The sequence below is a fragment of the Peromyscus californicus genome, unplaced genomic scaffold, assembly GCF_007827085.1.
Source record: "Peromyscus californicus insignis strain IS unplaced genomic scaffold, ASM782708v3 Scaffold_13__1_contigs__length_99412109, whole genome shotgun sequence".
Classification (NCBI taxonomy): Eukaryota; Metazoa; Chordata; class Mammalia; order Rodentia; family Cricetidae; genus Peromyscus; species Peromyscus californicus.
In genome coordinates, this window is record NW_026294424.1 from 98,066,276 (window position 1) to 98,089,069 (window position 22,794).

The window sequence follows — 22,794 nt, forward strand, 5'->3', positions numbered from 1 at the left end:
TGTGTGAAGACACTTGAGTACTGAGAAGTACTGAGAGCTGCAAAGACAGAGAATGGAGATTTTGCACCTTGGAAAGTGGAGCAGTTGAGAGTGTTCTGATTGATAAAACATGCATATGAGAACAGTCTCACTGGGGTGTCCATAGTTGAAAGTGAATGTTCAAAAATAAACCTAAATAATGTGATTTATTGATTGTCATGAGTGTCTCAGAGACAATACAGCTTAAAGATCATTGATCACAAAACTTCATGGATGCTAGAGTAGTCTTCAGGTTGGCACAGGCCTTTTGAAGACTGAGTGCTTTGTGAAAAAAAAAGGGTCCAGACCAAATATTACAAAACTTGATTTTTTGGTATCCCTGTTCATAATGGAAACAGACGCTTTCCATCTTATGTCTCTACTAGAACCATGCATCTAAAAGGGAAAAAAGAACTTTCTATAGTGATGGTAAACTTTGGCTAGAGGTCCACAGTGTGGAAACACTGAAATTGAGGATTTGTTCTGACTTCTCCGAGAGTGAATGTCATAGTGACACACTTTCACTGATTTGTAACGACTTGCCATGCACTTCCTTCAGGACAGTGGGTATCTCATTGTTCTGAGCGAACTGGTGATGTCACTTCAGCAGAGCTCTAGGAATAAGTCCTCTCAGAGGGGCCCTGGCTTCTAGAGCACTCACCTAGTGTGAATGAGTTCCGATCCAAACACCACCAAACATTACTTTTCCCTCTGTCTAAGGACCTCTTTGTTTTTTCACTGTAGGGCACAAAATTATGTCTCTGCAGTGTGAATTATTCCCTTACTAAATCATTGCTGTTAATTATAAAAGTACTGCCAGTGAGAACTTGTCCAGCATTTGATGACATCAAGTTGGCATTTCAGTTAAAATCATGAAACGTGATGCTTTAGTCACACTGTGCTATCTGACAGGTAGCATTTCTCACTCCTTTGGGACTACTGATGTCATTTGATTTTTTTTTTTTTTTTTCGAGACAGGGTTTCTCTGTGTAGCTTTGCACCTTTCCTGGAACTCGCTTTGGAGACCAGGCTGTTGAATTGTATTTTTAAAGTAACTATAGGACCACTCCATTATTATTGTATGTGCCATGGAAATGGGGTGTTCGGTGTTGGACCCACTGTTAGCCTTTGGAAGCTGCACTGCTAATAATGTCTGATTTATGTCAACACATGAAGGCAGTTCTCATCACATGCTGGGCTTTACCAAGTTATTTAATTTCTAAAAGCAATGATGTAGAGAAAGGCCATTGGTCATGGAAGGCGGTGTAGAGAAAGGTCATTGGTCATGGAAGGTGGTGTAGACGGGTTTTTACAACAGTCTGTCTATGGTTTAGACAAGATTCCTTGTTTTGCTATAGAAGGTCAGTGACCACAGTACTTGGCTTTCTGTGTGGCCCTTTGCTTCTGAACTAGACAATGAAGACTTCTTTCAGGGGCTAAGGGTGTAGCTCAGGGTTACAGTGCATATCTAGTGTGTACAAGGCCGTGAGTTCAATCCCCACGCCAAGAAATTAGCTGTAGGTATGTGTGCACATACTTATACATTTGTAGGCATGTGCGTATGTGTGTGCACATGTTTAGGGGGACATGAGAGTAGAACCCAACACCTGACGCACGATGGACATATGCTCTACCACGAAGCTGCATCCCTGTCCTCTCTAGAACCTTTGATGAAAACTTTCAGTTTTGTTGTCAGTGGCCCTGCTATATCAGGGTCAGCCCTGCATGTCAAGGTCGGCACTGCTGGGTCAGGGTTATCACTCTATTCTACCGTATCTTAAATGAACTTTAGGAAAGGACCACAAAGGTAGTTCTGCAAGATTGTGGTAGGAAGTTGACTTGCAGGTGGGGAGGATGCTATTTCAGGAACACCCTCATGAAGAACTGATGTGAGTCTGCTGTGTGGCCTGGAAGTGTGGTTCAGTGGTAGAGTGTGTGGTTGGCATGCATGAGGCCCAGGTTTGACCTCTTAGAGCACACAAAAACCCCCTTAAGTCATTTGAATTGTATTACAGTTTCCATTCCCTGAACTGGCAGCTTTCCTTGTGTCCAGTCCAAGCCTGTCTGGTTTCCTCACACACTTAACAAAGGAACAGCTGGGATATACTTGAGTACTTCCAAGGGTATTAGGTTGAGAACCAGTCATTTCACCAACACTTAAAAAACCCAAAGAGCCTAATGGGATTACTGTAGAAGATTCTGTAAGAAATCTACTATGTAACTTCCGTTACCCACCAAGTGTCATTCTTCGGACCCTGAGCTAGCCAGGACAGGAGACACAGGGCTCTTCAGTCCTAACGCACAGACTGCAGATACGCGGAGACTTTGTCCGGTGTAATGCATAAACCTATTTTGTCACCTTTCCTGTCATCTCTAGTTTGCAACCAGATCCCTTCCGATTACTTTTTTCATTATTCACAATAATCTAAAGACGATGAAGTGATGCTATTGACTTCAAAATTATCCACATTAGTAGGGGTGGTAGAAAATATGGGGCTGTGAAAGTGAAACATGGTTGGTTGGGAGTTGGTTGTTGTCAGAATAGTAAGTAGTACCCCCTACCAAGATACTGTTTACTTTTTGGCTTGTTTTCACAGATGTCTTTATTAAATGTCAAGCACCTGTAAAAGTAGAGAAAGCAAAAACTAAGCTCTTATATACTGTTTGTTATTCTGACAACAACCAACTCCTTCAAAGAAATGTCAGGTGCTCCCAGGGATGAGGAGTCCCCAGCGTCTAATAAGAAAATGTGACTCTGTAGTCTGTTTCTTCTGTAAAGATGCCCCATTGCTGGCAGTGACTGGTGTGGAGAACTCCTTTCAGTGAATATTGACAGTGGGAAAGAGTTGATATAAATAACTGTGTTTTTCTCTTGGAAATGATCGCCAATACTAAGAACTTGTAGAGCAGCCATTTAACAGCTACAAATGTGTGGCTTGGCCCCTGGAGACCAGGTTCCTTTGGTTAGTCAGAGTTCTGCTCAGACAGTAGGTAGCTTAAAAGGCCCCAGGTGATTCCAGCGTGCAGTTGAGAGCCTGTTTAGGGCTCTCTGTTTAGGCTTTCACGCCTGAGTAGAGAGCTGCCCACCATCCCCACTGTTTTACCTGTCACAGCACAGAACAGGCTCCAGCCAGCTGGTCAAGATGCTTGTCTGAGCAGATATAAATTAAAATCCTATTCTATTCTGCCACTAAAATCTTCTTTAAATTGCATCTATGATGAATCAAGACTTTTTTTTCTAAATGTGTGTAAATTTTAAATAACATGTGCCTAATACCCAGGGAGGCCAAAAGAGGGCATTGGACCTCTTGGAACTGGAGTTACAGATGGTTGTGAGCCACATGACGTGTGTTGGGAATTGAACCCAGGTCCTCTGGAAAGAACAGCCAGTGTTTTTAAACCCTGAGTCATACCTCCAGCCCCTTTTTGTTTTTTAAGTATTAGTTAGACAGTAGTAGATATACTTATTTAGCTTGTATGCTAGATACTGTTTGGATCAGCAGTGTGAAAACAAGTAGAGCTGGCGGTGGTGGCACACGACTTTAATCCCAGCACTCGGGAGGCAGAGGCAGGTGGATCTCTCTGAGTTCATGGCCAGCCTGGGCTACAGAGTGAGTTCTAGGAAAGGCACCAAAGCTACACAGAGAAACCCTGTCTTGAAAAACAAAAAGAAAAAAGAAACTTTTTATTTTGCTATTCTGCTAATATAATAGAAATACTGCAAGATAAAAACAAAATTTCTGGTGGTTTAAATGAGAATGACCCCTATAGACTCATATGTTTGAATATTTGGTCCCCATTGTTGGAACTTTTTAGGAAGGATTAGGAGGTGTGGCCTTGTTGGAGGAGGTGTGTCACTAGGGTGGGCTTTGAGTTTTCAAAAGCCCAGGCCATTCCCAGTTGGCTCTCTCTCTTTGCTTATGGATCAGATGTAAGCTCCCAGCTACTGCTCCAGTGCCTGCCTACCTCTGCCATGCTCCCTGCCGTGAAGTTGTAAGCCCCAGTAAACTTCTCTGTAAGTCGTCTTGGTCATGGTGTTTTGTCGTAGCAATGGAAATGTAACTAAGAGCCTCTTACTTGAATTTCCCCAGTGCCTGCGACGACAGTGGTGTAAGTTACATGTGTGCTACATTTTTTTTTTTCCTGAGTGACAAAAATGAACTCATGAAATCTTAAATATATGTTAACTGAGAGGTTTAACAACAACAACAAAAACCAAAAAACAGAATTTTAGGCCTGATGGTGCACATCTTTAATCCAGGTACTCAGAGGCAGAGGCAGGCCGATCTGTGTAAGTTCCGGGCCAGCCCAGGGCTACATAGTTAGACACCTCTTTAAAAGAAAAATCCAAACAAGAGAGGCCATGCTGCACTGTTTTGTTATTTTTATGTCCACACTTACCCTACTATTTCAGCTCTTCATGGTTATGTGCTTGCTGAGTTTCATTTTATTTGCTGCAAGAGGACAGTGAACAGAAAAGCCCTTCTCTCATGGCACGTCATCCTGCCAGAGGGCTGTATGCATGTTTCGGTGTCACGTGTTATCACGCAGCCATATTACATAGCCATATGCTCTTTTCACCTTTCTAGTGTGTTCTCTACTTCTAAGAAGCTGGGAGCAGGGCAGTAACTGAAGAGTGAGAAGGTCTCAGTTTTCGATCACCTGGGGGAGACAGCAGTGAGAGGTGCATTTGAAATGCTCACAGGAGGTTGGGAGCATGCTGTTTCTGTATGAAGTCATCAGATAGAGCAGCCTGAAAACAGCTGTTGGGTGCCTCAGCTGGTGAACAGGCACTGTGCACACCGTGGACATGGGCCTGCTCCCCTAAACCCACACAGAGGTGGAAGAAGTGAACCAGCTCCACCGAGTTGTACCTGGACCTCCTCCATACATGTACCGTGGCGTGTACACTCAACACACATCGTAGGCACTCACTAAAAAATAAAAAAATTTGCCGGGCAGTGGTAGCACATGCAGAGCCAGGCGAATGTCAGTGAGTTCAGAGCCAGCCTGGTCTACAGAGTGAGTTGAGTTCCAGGACAGGCACCAAAACTACACAGAGAAACTGTCTCGAAAAACCAATAAATAAAAAAATAGAAATAAAAGTTTAAAAAAATTAAGAAACCTGGAAACGGGGCTGGAGAGATGGCTCAGTGGTTAATATCACTGGCTGTTCTTCTGGTGGACCTGAGTTCAGTTCTTAATGCCCACATGGTGACTCACAACCATCTGTAACTCCAGTTCCAAGGGATCTGCTGCCCTCTTCTGCCCCCTCTGGGCACGGCACACACATGGTGCACAGACACACATGCAGGAGAAACACCATACATATAAATTAATTAAAATAATAAATTAAAAGCAAAACCTGAAAACAAGAGTGAGCCTGACATAGTCATTGAACATTTAGGATGCTGATAAGCCTGGGAAAGTGAGCAATGTCCAGAGGAGAACAATCTGTGTGAAGAGCCATGAACTGGGGGGTCGGGAATAGAATGACCTACCCCTGCCAGAACAGGAGGAGTGTGTGCGTGCATGTCACATGTGCCGAGTAGACCATCCAATACAGAAACTGGGCTTCAGGAAGAGGTCCAGACTGGAGCTGGAAGGTCTGAGTCTCGGCCTTGGTTGTCTTGGTGCTGTGAGACAAGATAAAATCACCAAAAGGAAGTGTTTGCAGAGAAGAGCCATGGTGCTCATGGTCAGGAAGTTTGCAGTGATACCAGGGAGAAGGGAACCAGGTAGAGACTGTCCATGGAGGGACCGCTCTGCTCAGCTGTGTCAGAGCCGGCTGGTAGGTGAAGGGAGGAGGGTCTGGCAGCATGTGCCTTTGGGACGCTTGATCTTTGTAGAAGCCTGCGAGGAAAAGTAGTTCTGTTGAGCTTTCTGTACCAGGGACTCTGTCTGTCTGTCTGTCTGTCTATCCATCTATCATCTATCTATCTATCTACCTACCTATCATATATATACCTGTCTGTCTGTCTGTCTGCCTATCTATCTATCTATCCATCCATCCATCCATCTATGCCTGGCTGGACTTGTAATAGCTCTGTAGACCAGGCTAGACTCAAACTTACAGAGATTCCCCTGCCTCTGCCTCTCCAGTGTTGGGATCAAAGGCATGTACTACCACACCCAGCTTAACATTTTATATTATTAGTAGGTATTGGAGTCTCTAACACCAGTACGTGACAGAGCTGAGCTAATCTCCACATTAGCTGACTCTTATACTGTACTGCCTTTTTATAGCTAGATTTTTTATTAATTTTGAAAAACATTCTAAACTGTAGAGAAAATCCAAATTGATAAACTAATAGGTTTTAATTTTTTTAAAGTTTCTCAGATGTTCAGGAAAGACTATAAGCTGCTTGTTCTGGGCACCTGGAATAAACAGGTGAAGAATGCAGACATTTCTTCTCAGGCAAGAGAAAACTGGTAATATGTTAGGAGGTAATATGTGGTGTGAAAAAGAAAGGGAAATGCAAGAACATTGGGAGTATTAGACTGAGGACAGAGGTAGGCAGGGACGTTTGTCTCCAGAGAGGTACTGAGGAAGACAGTGTGAGCACCTGGCACTGTGACGTGCATGTTTCCGTCTGGTCCTTGTTTTCACTTTTGTGCCATCTGCACATGTCCACAGACAGCGCTTAGTCTCACCCATTCTTGATAATGAAAATGATGCCATGCCATACTTGGTTTCATTCACAAAATGATTTTCTAGCATATATAAATCTAGGTCATTCATATTAATGGTTGTTTAATACTCTAAATATGCTACAATTTATTTCCCTCTATTATAAGCAATATTTTGGTAAAGGTTTCCGTAGGTCATTATATGTAAATGAAAGTACTTTTAAGTCTTTATATATAGATGTAAGGTACTCATATTCCAGATTTATTAGGTATTGCTAAAAACTTCAATTTCTTCTAGCAAAGACTTGTTCTTACAGTTTGGTGAGCTAGCACTCATATTCTGTAGATTATGGCATCCCTTAGTTGCCTGCTGCCAACCAAGAACAGGTCAAAAAGTGCTAGAGTATTAGGTAAAACCAGGGTCAGAGCAACTTACCTTGTTAGCTTCAACGGGTGATGATATGGACCATGGACATCTGTGTCTATTTTAATAAATGTGATCTCATTTCCCTCCTGATTCTCATAATCCTGTTCTAATAATACTATTGCTATAACTATGTAAGAGTGGGGCTGGAATGCTTCCTGTTGAGATTGTTACTATCTGCAGCTGATCTCAGAAGCGAAGTAAGTTGGGCTGTTACAGCCGGCATGGGAGACTGTCAGCATCAAACCTTGAATAACAACTGCAGTATCTCACCACTGACCTTACCCTGTGAAACAGAACAGGTATTTAGAACTACCTCTTAGCAGGGTGATGGTGGTGCACGCCTTTAATCCCAGCACTCGGGAGGCAGAGGCAGGCGATCTCTGTGAGTTCTAGGCCAGCCTACTCTACAGAGCAAGTTCCAGGACAGCCAGGGTTACACAGAGAAACTGTCTTGAAAAACCAAAATATAAAATAAAATAATTTAAAAAAAGAACTACCTCTTTGACACATTAAATTGTAATTGTTATCGAGAACTAAAATTCGAAGGTAAATCCTGTTGTCTTTCAGATTATCCAATCGAAACATCATCCACAAGCCCGTGGAGTGGACTTTAATCGCTGTGGTGTTGCTGACAGTGTAAGTACTCTTTCAGATTCTGTCTCTAGTGAACAGTTTGGGTAGGGAGAACAGTCACTGGTTTGCACATTGCCTTGGAGAATGGCGTTCCTATATTTTGAGATACTGTAATTGTTTCTTTGTATCTCTACTCTCTTAAGAAAACCTAGTCCTCATAAATATTGTTTATCTTTTGTTAGAGAACATCCTATGTGCAAGGTTTATGCAACAGTCTCTTGCATTTCATTGTTAATGTCTGTTCTCCTAAGACTGAGCGCCATTGTTTTATACCTCTGTTTTTACATATATTCCATTTTTTAACATAGTTTGTCTTTAATAGTAATGGATAACTTTTATTTTCTAAATGTATATTTTAGAATTTAACAGGTTTAAAGGAGCTAAGGTGAACACTTACTACACAAGTATACATAAAACATTTAAAACTCACTCACCTTTAAGAAACCACTGGTGGTTTCTAGGCTATTTTTCAAAAGGGTTAAAGGCGTTTATTAGGTGGAGTGTTTTTCAGCATGAATTGGAAGACTCTTTGGAGGTCATTCCTTACTGCGTTACTGATGCAGCTGGGTGTTGCTAGGTCATTGAAGCCGATAGGCAATTGAAAACTTAGGGATGCTCGCAGGTCACCTCGGGTGTCTCCAGCCCTGCTCTCTCTCTTTGCTGTGACTTTCCCTGTCCCCAGGTGTGTGGGCAGGATTAGGTCGGCTTCAGTGAGCAAGAATCTGTGTCACCCAACAGATACAATGCACATGATTCATTAAATCAGAACACAGAAAATAACTTTACTTGAATGCTCTGATATAAATTTTTAATCAACCCTAAGAACAAATCTTTTGTTATTTCTACTATTCAGTGTTCCAGTTGAATTGGCAGTTCATGAAAAATATCTTATTAATTTTTAAAAGGTTTTTCTACTTTATTAAATGTATAAATATTTTGGTCACTGACAGAGAAAATACCAATAACTGTGCTCACCCACAGTGTCATATGCCTGGTAATAAACGCTCATAGACCACTGTCTAACTCTACTTTTGTAATTTATTATGCCATGAGGGAAGCAGTGTTTGGACTGACATGTTAGAGGCATGAACAGGAATCTCATAGTCTTGCTTCTGCAACTGAAGACATACTAGGCCCTATACTTTTTGTATTAAACTACTGCCACATCTCCAAAATGTTCAGCAAGGAATAAAAAGAAGTATGAGAAACACAATAATAAAATATACTATTAAAATTCGTATAATTATTCCATGTGAAAACAAAGCTCTGCGCTGGAAAGCCGCGTCAGTCAGCAGAGTGCCCACTGAGCAAGCAGAAGGACCTGAGTTTGGACCCCAGAACCCATAGAGAAGCCAGGTGTGGCGGCATCTGTCCCTCCAACATGTGATGGGTGGGAGACAAGCAGACCCCAAAGTTCACTGATGAACCAGCTTACCTGAATTGACGAGCTCCAGGTTCAGTGAGAGACCCTGTCTCAAAAAATAAAGTGGAGAGCAATTAAGGAAGGCAGCCAAAATCAATCTCTGACCTCTACACATACGTATGCACATGCTTACCAGCATGAACATGTACATACATCCAGACAAGAACATACACCATAACACACACACAAATATTTTAAAACCTAAAATAATTTTAAGAGAACCTTTGTTTTTAACATCGGCACCATGTAACAAAATAGACACCGCTATCTAGATCTTTCTTGTACCCTTTGACCTCTGAGTTTCGGTGTAATGACCCTTTGGAAAGGTGACCCTGGAAAGGATTCAGTTGTGCACTTTTTGTGTGAATTACGTTTCCCGTGTGCAACTTAAACCTGTAGCTGTAAGCACGACTGTGTGTCCTTAGTCACTCTTCTTATGACCCCACAGCTTGTAAGCACCCCCAGCCATTGGTCCTCTTGGTGTGTAGACAGCATAGTCATTTCTAGAGCGAGTCCTTTGGCTTCCTTTAAAATCATTGGTCGCTGTAGATCCCATGTCACAAGGAACTTGGTGAGTTTTGGTTTTGAAAGCTTGTGTTAGAACTATGACTTTTGCCACAGGTTTCCTTAACAGTTCCCAACAAGTCTGCTTGCTCTCTGCAGCTCAGGTTCAGGGGCCTCTCTTTATCCTTTATCACTAGCTCCTAAGACTTCCATAGCAGTACATATTACTTTCTTTCTTACTTCTTTTTTTAGAAAGTCCCCTTTAGCTTTTCACATTTACCCCTTGGGAACCTGTTGCTTAGCTATTAGCCCCTTTTGTTTACAACTCTGTCTTTTCTTTTGGTTTTTTTGAGACAGGTTTCTCTGTGTAGTTTTGGTGCCTGTCCTGGATCTTGCTCTGTAGACCAGGCTGGCCTCGAACTCACAGAGATCCTCCTGGCTCTGCCTCCTGAGTGCTGGGATTAAAGGCGTGTGCCACCACCGCCAGGCTACAACTCTGTCTTTTTATCACTCTTTTAAAATAAATATTACTAAGCATGTTAGGAATAAAATTCAAATATGTGTCATGCTAAAATGAACCCCACTCACTTCTATAAGGTGTACTTATATTTGGCATTCCATCCCACCTTCTTCCCACATAGCTTAAAATATTTGCTAATGAAGATAGCATTGCCCCTGAGGATAGGGTCGATATGTGGGTCAGTATTGTACAAAGCCCTACCATGGTAAGGGTAAAGAACACAGACATCCCCAACCAGAGAAAAGGGGAACCGCACGCATATTTGTGGACAGTGATGTAGCTTGAATTTTCCTGCCTGGCCCACAGTCAGGACAAATCTCTGTCACCCGCCAGTCCCACAGCAGCTCAGACCCAACCAAGTAAACACAGAGACTTATATTGGTTACAAACTGTATGGCCGTGGCAGGCTTCTTGCTAACTGTTCTTACAGCTTAAATTAATCCATTTCTATAAATCTATACCTTGCCACGAGGCTCGTGGCTTACCGGCATCTTCACATGCTGTTTCTCATCGTGGTGGCTGGCAGTGTCTCTCTGACTCAGCCTTCCATTTCCCAGCTTTATTCTCCTCCTTGTCCCGCCTACACTTCCTGCCTAGCCAATGGCCAATCAGTGTTTTATTTATTGACTAATCAGCAACACATTTGCCAAACAGAACATCCCACAGCACAGTGACCTTTCCTTTCATCTTCTTAGCTTGTTGCCACTAAACTGAGTATCGTCACACAAGTCCCGCTTGCTCTTCAGAAACTCTCACAGCTGCTTTCAGATTTCCAGGGCAAGTTACTCAGAACTTGTGGGCATTTCTGAAATGCATATTCAAAACCAAACATAATTCCTTGGAGCAGTTATACTTACTGAAAGAGGATATATATAAGGTAGTTTGTCAGCTTGCAGAGGGCTCAGCACATAGCCTGACTTTGGTCCCCAGATCCCACAACGTGTCAGGAGAGAACAGATACCTGAGGATTCTCCTCTGGCCTCCACACACATGTGGCATGTGTACACCTGTACTCATACACACAAAATACATACATAAATATTTTAAAAGCTACTATGTCTAGTTATCTTGTATAGTAAGACATTTATGATTTTGTGTAATAGTCTAACAGTATACTATAATTCCTTGAATATTAAAAGTTTTATTAGCCGGGCGGTGGTGGCGCACGCCTATAATCCCAGCACTCGGGAGGCAGAGGCAGGCGGATCTCTGTGAGTTCGAGGCCAGCCTGGGCTACCAAGTGAGTCCCAGGAAAGGCGCAAAGCTACACAGAGAAACCCTGTCTCAAAAAACCAAAAAAAAAAAAAAAAAAAAAAAGTTTTATTACTAATATCCATTGGCTACATGAGAGCTGCTCTTAGAATTGTGAGCTTTTGTGGTGCTCTTGCTGGCACCAAGGGGTACTCTTTTGACAAACATGCTAGCCCAGAGCAACAGAAAATGCCAGGTCTTAAATTTTCATACCCTTGTTCAAAAAGTAAGATATTTCTGTAGAAAACCATCTTTCCCTGGGGCTTTCCTTTGTGCTTTCACAGACCTATTACCACTGAGAAAAAATTGGGGCCATAATATGTAATATATCAATCTATGTGTTTGGTTTTTATATAAGTATAGCCTCAGGAAGAAATTCGCTCTGACAGAATTGGACAATTGCTGAGATGTGTGTGCATCTGAAAGTTCGTCATGGCTTGCTTCACTTAATTTAGAATTCTTACTGATTTTATGGGACTTAAATAGCTGTTGTGACTGCAACATTCATTGATTTTATATATTCAGAACCTAACTTGTTGCTAAGAGCACACAGAGCCCCTTAAAGCAGGTTAAGAATGTGCGTTCATCTCACACAAATGAGTTTCCATCCTGTAGTCTTTGCATTTTTTCCTAATATGTGCTAAAGATTTTCAAGAACTCAAATGCTGATAATTGACATTTTTCTAAGAACTGATTGAAAATGCAGTAAAACAACTGAGTAATTGCTGATATTTATCACCTGAGCCCTTAGTAATGATTCTAGTTGAACCTGTCCAAACTTGATTCTCCCATTAGATTCTGTCCTGAAAAGGTCTGTCCATTGGAACAATACAGCTTGAATTGGATTTTCCCAAATATATGTGCCCGGATAAGATACCAGTCTTTGATATATGTGTTTTAACAAAAATATGTATAAATTAGCTTTTCTGCATTTTAGAACCTGTATATTCTATTAGATAAAAACCTGTTAATGTATTTATATAGTTTTGTTTATCAAATTAGGAAACACAATTTGCACCAAAGTGCATCTTCTAGCACGCAGCTCCCTCACACTTCTTTTCCTTTCTTCCGGAGCCCACCTTACCCAGAGCAGAGGCGTGACAGTCATCGTCCACCTCCCTCCGCTCTCCACCACTCCTCTGCTCTTCCTTTGCCTTTGGTTTTCTTGGATTGGACCACTGTCATTAAGTTCTAATTTATAACACAAAATAGGACTGAGTCGATGCTGGTGAGAAATCTAGGAGAAGGTACTGACCACAACCGCAGCCAAAGACAAGGCCTCCACAGCAGGTTAACTGGGCCGGGAGTGAGGATAGAGTTTCCGTAACAGAAAGCGTGCCAGGTTCCTTGAAACTTTGGCTGTCCAGTGGAGGAGATGAACACTCACTCTGTAGAGAGTGGCCACTGCCCATCGAAACAGATGCAGGCTCTTCCATCTTCGATGCCCTTGGTGTTCTCTAATGGAAAGCTTTCAAGGCTGTCTCCAAAGGTGTCTGTTTTCATTTTATTTATCTGAAATGGCTGCTTCCAGTGAACTGTAGCCTGTTTGTAGTCAGAGACCATTCAATAGTTTATTCCCTCTAAAAGCTTTGAGTATTCCCATCGTTCAGGGAGTAGCATGTAAGTCCTGGGAAATGGTATTTTAAACAAGCTCAACTTGACCATGATCTCTAAACAAAAGCCATCAGGACACAGCAGTCACTTTAAGGAGTCATCAGAGATGGATACTCTGGAGAGCCACTTCCCTGGAGCCACTGGGCACGAATGGAAAGATGTGACTAAAGCTTTTTACCCTCACCCAACTGTCTTTTAAAGCTTGCCCATCACTTAGTTTCCTCGTAAAAATCTGTGAGCACACCTTGAAAAACAAAGAGATGGTTCATTAGAAATATGTTGGTTCTTAGACGTATTCCTGAATCTCAGATCTCCCTCACCATTCCAAATCAAGTTTGGTATTCGAGACCATATTAAAAGACTGTTGGAAATATTTTTCTTATATTTTATAATTATGGAATTTTGAAATTGATTTTTCTTGAGATAAAATTCATACATGAAATTTCCATTTTAATCTATATATGGTTCTGTATTTTAGTATATTTGCTATATTATACAATGGCCAGTGCTGTCTAATAACAGAACAGTTTTGTCACTCCAGAAAGAAATCTCATATGAGTTCAGCCTTGATTTCTCCTTCTGACAACCACTTATCTATTCCTATGAAATAACCACGTATCTATTTACCTATTCTGAATATTTCAAGTCAGTGAAGTCGTATGTGACATGGCTGTGTCTGGCTTCTTTCATGGAACATGTCTTTAAAGGTTTTGTCCATGTAGTAGCGTATAACTACTGTTATATGTGTGACAAGTACTATCCCGTGATGTGGATACACTACACTCATTTGCTGAGTTGTCCAGTGGTAGGTATTTCAGTTCTTTCTGCCCTGGGGCTAGTTTGTACAGTGGTGCCATACATCCATGTGCATGTTCTTGTGTGAGCATGTTTTCAGTTCGTTAGGTGTAGACATTGCAGTTGAATTGCTAGCTTACGTTTAACCTTTTGAGAAACTGCCAAACTTTTCTGCAGCAGGTGCACCATCCCGGTCACTGGCAGTGCATAGGCCCTCCAGAGACTGTCTGCAGGAGTTCCCGTCCTCTCAGCCGTAGGCATTGTAGGTGCTCATAGGTGCAGGGCCCCACAGCCTGGTATGTTACGTGCTTGTCCCCAGCTGTTGGCACTGTTTGGGGAAGTAAGGAAGCCTTAGGGTAGTAGCTAACTGAAAGTAGATCATCAAGGGCAGAGAGATCTTAGGGTTGTCTGGTTCCTAGCCCCCTCTGTCTCCTGCTTCCCAGCCACCCGAACTCTACTGCTCTGCCAGGTCCTCCCAACCACAGTGGAACACACTCTAAAACTATGAGGAAAAAAGGCAATTCCTCCGTTTAATTGTCCTGTCAGGTATTTCTGTAGCAGCTTTGTAGGAGTAAATAACGCAGAACACTGACGCCGAGAAGTGGGATTGTTGCCGTCCCTAACTCTGGCCATGTGGTTCTTACACTGAACTGGTTTGCAGAAGCATTGGAAAAGATTTGAGAAGCAGGTTAGAGGAGCTGCTAGAATGGTGTTAGCAAAGCTTAATAAGCAATCGTGGTGTCATTCAGAAGGCCAGAATGCCCACAGGAGTGTGGACGGTAGGGGCCAGCGTCGCAATGTTTCAGAAGGGAATTAGACTGGAGGCCGTGCATATTATGACCTTGCAAAAGATTTGTCTGTGTTGCATTGAGTCTGTCTCCTGGGGCTGAACTGAAAAATAACAGACTAATGTAGAGGGGAATTTTTTTTTTTTAAGACAGCATGACATTCAGGATATGGCATAGTTGTTGGTGACTGTTTCCAGCCGAGCTTAACAGTAAGAATTGGGAGCAAGAAGCTTGGGAACATAGAATTTCAAAAAACAGTTTAGGAGTGAGGTGGATGTTTTAAAGAGATTGCCTCCATTAAAAAGAGGCCAGGCACTCAGTTAGGACAGAGGATGCCTGTGGGGCATCTTGGGAATTAAACCCTACCCACTGGCAGGTTCCAGAGTATAAATCTCTCTTGGGAAGGGCCACCAGGTGCCATCATTGTACAGTCACCTAGGTAAGTGCCCCCCAAGTTCACCCATGCTGCCACTGAGGCTGCAGCGTCCCTCATGCAGAGGAACCTGGCTACTGCTAGAGCTCACCTAGACCTTCCTGCTGGTGCCACAGCACTCAGATACAAGCATAGTGGGGTTTGGGACATTCCCATTGACTTTTCAAAAGAAGACAAGGAAGCCAAACAAGGTGTAACCTGCCAAAGTTCTTTGCATGAAACTCCTAAGACAGTAGTACGTGAAGCTGTGACGCAGTGGAGATCCCAGGGTGCTTTGGCTACCGAGGTTGTGGGACTGTCCCTGTGATCTTGCTCCTGTGTCCCCTTGGCCGGCCGGCCGATGACACACCCTAGTGTAAAATCAGGCAACATGTATTAGAGACTAACACGAGACACTGTCGCAGGCAGTACCCGGAGGGCCCGTTGCTTGGGAGACTTTCTACTGCTTCCGAACATCTCTGGAACAGGCAGCTTTCCTAGGGTGGTTCCTGTGCAGGTGATTGATAAGTCTGCCTGGATCAACTCATACCTTTGTTCCTCACCAGAAATCCCCCTTAAGTAGTAACCTCAGGCTTTTCTGGGTACTTTAGATGTCATGTCTATGCCTAGAAGCAGAGGTAGAATTCAGATGCCATTATTTTAAGCAAAAACTAGTATCAGAGCAGATTAAAAAGAGTTAGAGAAAGAAATAATGGATCTATAAAAATAGCTTTATTTTACCAGGAGAAAATAGCCTTTTTGTGATGGGCCTCAGCAAAGCCTTGCTCCCCGACTCTGCCTTTTGTCTGATCTGTAGCTGCCCTTCCATTTGGTATTTAAAACTTTAAGAAGGGCCAATACTTCCTTCTCCCTGTACTCGTCATTGTTTTTCACTTACAAAATTAGTGTGTTCCCAACACATAGGAGGTGGAACTTGGGAGGCAGAGCCAGGCGGATCTCTGTGAGTTCGAGGCCAGCCTGGGCTACCAAGTGAGTCCCAGGAAAGGCGCAAAGCTACACAGAGAAACCCTGTCTCGAAAAACCAAAAAAAAAACTGATTTTGCCCAAAGAGTCCATGCTCGGTGACTTTTGATCCTGCTCTCCCGTAACAGCATACAGCCAGGAAAACTTTGGGCAGCTGTTGTGGGCTACACCCAACAAGGCATTGGGGGGGGGGGGGGCACTGGCCAGGCCTGTTGGAGCTCACAGCTCCTCATCACATGCCCCAGATGCTGGACACAGAGCTGTAGGATTCCATGTTTGCCCTGCTGGCTTTTAGTGTCGTTTTGGACCCATTCCTCCTCTCTGATACCATTCCAGTTGTGGAATGAGAATTCTGCCTTGTGCTGTTGGATGTTGGATGTATGTAACATTTTTTATTCTGGGGGTGGGGGGTTCACAACTTAAGAGTATGCTTTTAATCAAAAGATACTTTAAACTTGGACTTTTGAACAGTGTCGGAATTGTTGAGACTTGAGGACTCTTGGAGGAAGGCCAAAGGTGTTTTGCATTATGAAGTGGCCCTGAGCCTTTGGGATCCGGAAATTGAATGTTACTGTTTGAATGTGCAGTATCCCCACAGGCTCACATGGTGTATACTGGGTCTCTTCCTGCTGTTGCTATTTTGGAAACTTTAGAAAGTGGAACCTCGCCAGAGGAAGTAGGACATGGGAGTGTATTCTTTGGAGTATCTGGTCCTCCAGTGTGTGTGTGTGTGTGTGTGTGTGTGTGTGTGTGTGTGTGTGTGTGTGTGTCTGAGTATCCGCACCTCTTTTTGTTGGGATAACCACACGGAAAAGGTACTGCGTTCACCCTTGTGCGGTGGACTGGGACTGTGAGCACAGCCAACAGCAACTCCTTCAGGATTCCATCAGGTGTTTTAGACAGTTGTGCAGAATAACAATGTCTCCAAAGCCAAAATACCCTGCTCTAGTTCATATTAGATTTGGGTTGTAATGGCAATTTCTTATCTTCTAGGAATACCCATGAACAAAAAAAAAAAAAAAAGGAGTAGTGTTCAACTCAAGGCCATGTAAATAATTTGTAGACAATTGTAAATAGTTATCTTTCCTTTGTTTTCCTTAGAATACATAAAATTCCTTTTGTCCTGCTTAATTTGTTTGCCTATGCAAATTCTAGGTTTATTTCTCCTACTATGTTTATTATTGCTTTCAACATTGTGAAGTTTAACTATTTTCCTATTTACTGAGGAGTGAACAAAAGAGATTCTTTCTGTGCCTTCCATATTAATTGCTGAATCTTTATACAAGAAATACATATTTTTAAGTAGTTATATAGGTACAGAGAGAGGGAGAGAGGAGAGAGAGAGAGAGAGATTTTGCTTTTTGTGAGATAGGGGCTTAATTAACTCTAGCTCAGGTTAGCCCGGGCCATCTATGTCCTCCCCCAGCCCTCAGGCTGGCTCTGAACTTACAGCAGTCCTCCTTCCTCCTCCCAAAGTACTGAGTTACCAACGTGAGCATGGTGTGAGTGTGCACACACACACACACACACACCTTAACCCTAACTGTTCTGGCTAAGAAGAAGGTACTTCAGTTAAAAACTGTAAGTACCACAAATTGGTCCTGATGAGTTATAAAATGTTTTTTGAAAGGGCACAAAGTTGGTCGGTAAGGAAGTAGGGAGGTGGATCTGGGAGGAGTTTTTGGGAGGAGGGTGTCAGTTAACTTTTCTGTTGATGTGATAAAACACCATGACCAGAGCAACTTATAAAAGGAAGGGTATTGGGGCTTCCAGTTTCAGAGGGTTAGAGTCCATCATGGCAGCCGCAGCAGAGAGTAAACCGGGAATGGTGTGTGACTTTGACCTCAAAGCAGCATCCTCCAAGAAGGCCACGCTCTCTAAACAACCCAGATACCAGATACCACCATGTGTGTGTGTGCGCGCGCACGAGAGAGAGAGAGAGAGAGAGAGAGAGAGAGAGAGAGAGAGAGAGAGAGAGAGAGAGAGAGAGAAAGAGAGAAAATATGCACACTCACACCAGGTATTTGGCTCATGCTGGTGACCCAGTACTTTGGGAGGAGGAAGGAGGACTGCTGTAAATTCAAAGCCAGCCTGAGGGCTGGGGGAGGACATAGATGGCCCGGGCTAACCTGAGCTAGAGTTAATTAAGCCCCTATCTCACAAAAAGCAAAATCAATCTTTCTCTCTGTCTCTCTGTCTCTCTGTCTCTCTGTCTCTGTCTGTGTGTGTGTGTGTGTGTGTGTGTGTGTGTGTGTGTGTGTGTGTACAGTTTTGTACACATATTTTTATCATATTCATCCCTTTCCCCCAACTCTTCCCACCTCCCTACTTCCCTACCTACCAACTTTGTGTTCTTTTTTTTTTTTTTTAATTTTTATTTATTTGTTTGTTTGTTTGTTTTGGGGGGTGTTTGAGACAGGGTTTCTCTGTGTAGTTTTGGTAGTGTCCTGGATCTCATTCTGTGGACCAGGCTGGCCTTGAACTCACAGAGATCCACCTGGCTCTGCCTCCTGAGTGCTGGGATTAAAGGCATGTGCCACCACTGCCTGACATGTTATTTTTTAAAAAACATTTTATAACTCATCAGAACCAATTTGTGGCACTTATATTTGTAACTGAAGTACTTTCCTCTTAGCCAGCAGAGAGGCCTGTAGAAATTCATTTAGGGGCATGCTCGTGTCACAGGGTGTGCATGGAAGACAGAGGACAACTTCTGGAGTCGCTTCTCACTTCCCACCTTGCGTTTCTGCCATTGTGCTGCTTACTCTAGACCAGCTGACCTGCAGGCTTGGGGCAGGCAGTTCCCGTGTGCTGGGTTACAGATGGGCACTACTGCACCCAACTTCTTAACGTGGGTTCTGGGGCTCTGACTCAGGACAGCAGGCTTGCACATAAGCACTCAGCTATTTCCTTAACCCCAAAATTCAGATACTTTCTTTAAAAATAGATAAATAACACTTTTTAAAATTTCTAATCAAAGCCTACTTTCTACAAAGATTTTTTTCCTTAGAATTTCCTACATCTTTAGCAATTTTGTAACTTAGTCTTTTATTCATCCATAACTTTCTAGAGTCCCCAAACCTACTGCCTTAATCCATGATAAAATTACCAATGTATGAGGCCCCTGTGTTCTGTCTCTGGCACCACCATAAAACAAAACAAGATTCCTCAGCAAAACAAAGCTAACAAGATGGGTTCTCCAGATTCCCTTTCCAGGCACCAGCAGTTTTGAGGGTGGGGTAGTTAATAGCTGTTGGCCCTTACCAATCTCAGCCTCAGCTTCAGCAGCCAGCCCCTATTTCCTAATACTGTCTGCATATCTGACCAGGCTCCCCGAGCTTGCTGGTGGTATTACCCAGCCTTGGGGTTTGCCACTGGAGAGGAGAGCGTGGTGAACACTGTGTGGGTGCCCCTGCTGATTCCACTTGCTCACATGGCATTGAAAAGGAGAGCATTGCCTGGAGCAGGAGTTCTGAAGAAAAGCTGTCAAGTCTCGTCCACAGCTGCTTCCTAGACCTGCCACAAACAGGATTCAGACATAAAGTTTTAAAGTTACTTACCCAGCCCCTTAAACAAACACGCGCACAATATATCACTCCACAGTGATTTACAAAGGACTTGTTTCTTTTGAATTAGAAATATTGGTGGAAAGCATCCCTGCTTCCTTATTAATAGGTAATCCTAAACCCTTAAATGCAAACATCATCAGGGCGTGAGCCATCTGTTAGAAGAAAAACATTTTATTTTATTTGGCTGCCATGGTCTTCTATAATCAAAGTTTTTATCTTCGTTTTCCAGTTAATAGCTCTGGAGTGGAAAGCCCATGATGGCATGATCCTCTGTGGTGTGCTTTCTTATCTGCCCTCTCTGATCTCTTAGAACACTATCAAGTAACTAGCCTTACGTACCGATTAGTTTCTTTAGTTTGGTGATTTTATCTTTTACCTAAGGTAAATTTTTGTGTGCATTTTGGTTTTTGAGATAATCTCCCTCTGTGGCCCAGGCTGCCGTGCTGACCACAACTGACAGCAGTCCTCCTGCCTCAGTCTCCCAGGTACTAGGATTATATGAGTGCACCACTACATCCAGCTTACCTAAGATAGAATTAATAGGATTTTAATTTATGTCATTAGCTTTTAGTAAATTTCATTAAACGTTAGTTCCGTTGTCCTAGAGACAGAGCTTGTACAAGAGCCTCCGAAGCCCTGAACTCAGCCTTGCACAAATGACTCAGCCTCGCTGGGTGTTGTTTCCTTCATTGGAAGTGTGAGGAGTTAGACTGAAGTTGGGTTTTTGCTGAGGCGGCACTTGTTTGTAATGAGGCGTAGGAGTCTCACCAGCTGCAGGTGCATACCCTGACATCCAGCTAAAAGCTGGGAGAGGGAGGGTTAGGGATGGACAGAGTTCTGTGAGTTGTGGAGGTGTTCACTACAGTAAAGCCATACTTGAAAAGATGGCCGACATGTCCAAGAGACTGGAAATGTCACCAAAGGCATATTTACCTTTCTCTTTCACCCTCCCTCCCTTAGCCTCCCTCCTTTCCCATTCTCTCCCCCACGTTTCTCTCTTTGACTTGAATTCAGTTACTTGGTAAAGGTTTACTCATACTCTTCATTTCAAAAATGAAGAACTGGGGCTGGTAGAGGCGTCTGTTGGTCTTGGCTGCACAAAGCTGGGTTTGGGTTTAGTACACACACACACACACACACACACACACACACACACACACACACACACACAAAATTAAAACTATGATAAACTGTATTTCTGCCTCCAAACACTATTTTACTCTTATTATTTCTTTAGTGGTTCCAATTCTTTCTCCTTCCACTCCAGACTGGTGATTTGCCCTAAGGAAAATTAAGGCAGCAATCTGAAGTTTGAAGTTTGGCTTATGCAATTGTTAGTATTTAAACCTAGTGACTTTTCTCTCATATTTATGGTTTTTTACCTTCCATGCTCTTCTGTTTTCCATGGCCTACAAATCAGTCTTCAGGACATAATCATGTAGTTCACCTCTCCCCCAAAAAATGTATAGATACAAACATAAGTCTCTGTAAAAATAAGAGACTTTCTACTTATCTAAATATTGTGTTTGGAAAGTGTATGGTACTAAATCAGGAAAAATGTCTACAGTCAGGGTAGTGGATTTGAAACTGTGTTCTTACAAAAACAACCTCCACGCTGTGGAGTTGCTGTGTGGGTTGCTACTGTCTCATCTCCTGGTGCCGCCCACTGACTGTAACTCAGGGAATGTCCTTGAGTCAATCAGATGAATGAATAGAACTCTTGCAAGTTGTTAGACCTCCACAAGCATGGCTTGGCACAGATATGCCCCACACCCCAGCAAAAAATGCACTAATAAATTATAATTTAAAAAAATAACTAAAGACACATCCCCATACATCTAGGTTTATTGTTAACTATGCCATAAATTGCTAAGCGGTGACGGTCAGGGAGCCTGCAGGAGTCAGTTCTCTCCTTACACCATGTGGGTTCCAGGGATTGAACTCAGGTCATCAGGCTTAGCAGCAAGCACCCTTATAACACTCAGCCAGCTCACTAGCCCTGGGTTTGGTTTTGTTGTTCTTATGATTACAGAATAAGTGAACAGAGATCTAGAGAGCTGTGTTTTATGCAGCCCAGGGTAGCCTCAGTCTTAAGAGTCTACTGCCTTGGTCTCCCAGTTGTCAGGAGTGTAGATGTGCCCCCACCACACCTAGCCTTAGTAAATTCTTTAATTCAGTGGCAGATTCCAATAGGTAAAACATTGAAAGAATTGTCCAGCCCAGCTGTGGTGGCATGTGCCTACAATCACGGCACTTAGAAGGCAGAAGCAGGGTGACTGGCACAAAGGTGTTTATCAGATATTAATAGGTCCTGATAGAAATGTTCACCTTAGTACAAAGGCTCCCTTTAAATAGTTTTGTGAAATCCATTTTATTCAGTAGTCTGCAAATTTAAATGAAGCTATAAAAAGAAAAATTATTATTCCTAAATGTAGAATGCTTGCCAATTTTTCCTTTATTAACTTTCAAATCTGTTTATTTTGTGTATTATGGAGACTTAAAACTTTAGTTAACAGTAAAATCTTGCTGTTCTTGGAGCTGAAATACAAATATCCCATTCTGTTCCTCTTTATATATGTTCACAGAATTCTAGAGCATATAAGAAGAGCCAAAGGGAGGAACAAGGCTAGAATCCTTTGTTTTTCTCTCTTCTGGTATCGTACCACCGTCTATCTTAAATGCAAGTTTGGGAGTTGGCTGCTGCCATTTTGGAATAATTAGTGTATTCTGTGCCATAAAAGATCAAGAACATATTGCTTCATACTGGAAATGCACACACATACATAATAAATACATTTATACTAAAATGCAGAGTAGGAGAAATTCAATAGTAACAGTTTTAGAAAGAGGCTTAGGTTAGTTTTGTTAACTTAGTTAAGGGCATGGGGGAGGAGTCATTAAAAATTAATAATTTGGGCCGGGCGGTGGTGGCTCACGCCTTTAATCCCAGCACTCGGGAGGCAGAGGCAGGTGGATCTCTGTGAGTTCGAGGCCAGCCTGGACTACCAAGTGAGTTCCAGGAAAGGCGCAAAGCTACACAGAGAAACCCTGTCTTGAAAAACCAAAAAAAAAAAAAAAAAAAAATTAATAATTTGGACCAGGTATGATGGCACATGCCTTTAATCCAGCACTTGGGAGGCAGAGGCAGGTGGATCTCAGTGAGTTCAAGGCCGACCTGGTCTACAAAGTGAGTTCCAGAACAGCAAGAGCTACACAGAGAAACCCT

At 42.7% G+C, this 22,794-nt stretch overlaps 1 protein-coding gene across 5 annotated transcripts in view; it reads left to right on the forward strand.

Moving 5' to 3' along the window:
* Rpap2 (RNA polymerase II associated protein 2) overlaps positions 1 to 22,794 on the forward strand; it is an 81,943-nt gene that overhangs the window by 31,169 nt on the left and 27,980 nt on the right. For all 5 annotated transcript variants that reach the window (XR_008217596.1, XM_052735681.1, XM_052735682.1 and 2 more), the window contains one exon: positions 7,643 to 7,711. Coding sequence is in view for 4 of the 5 variants with exons in the window: in XM_052735681.1 (XP_052591641.1) it covers positions 7,643 to 7,711 (69 nt within the window). In the remaining variant the exon portion in view is untranslated. The remainder of the gene's footprint in view (positions 1 to 7,642; positions 7,712 to 22,794) is intronic.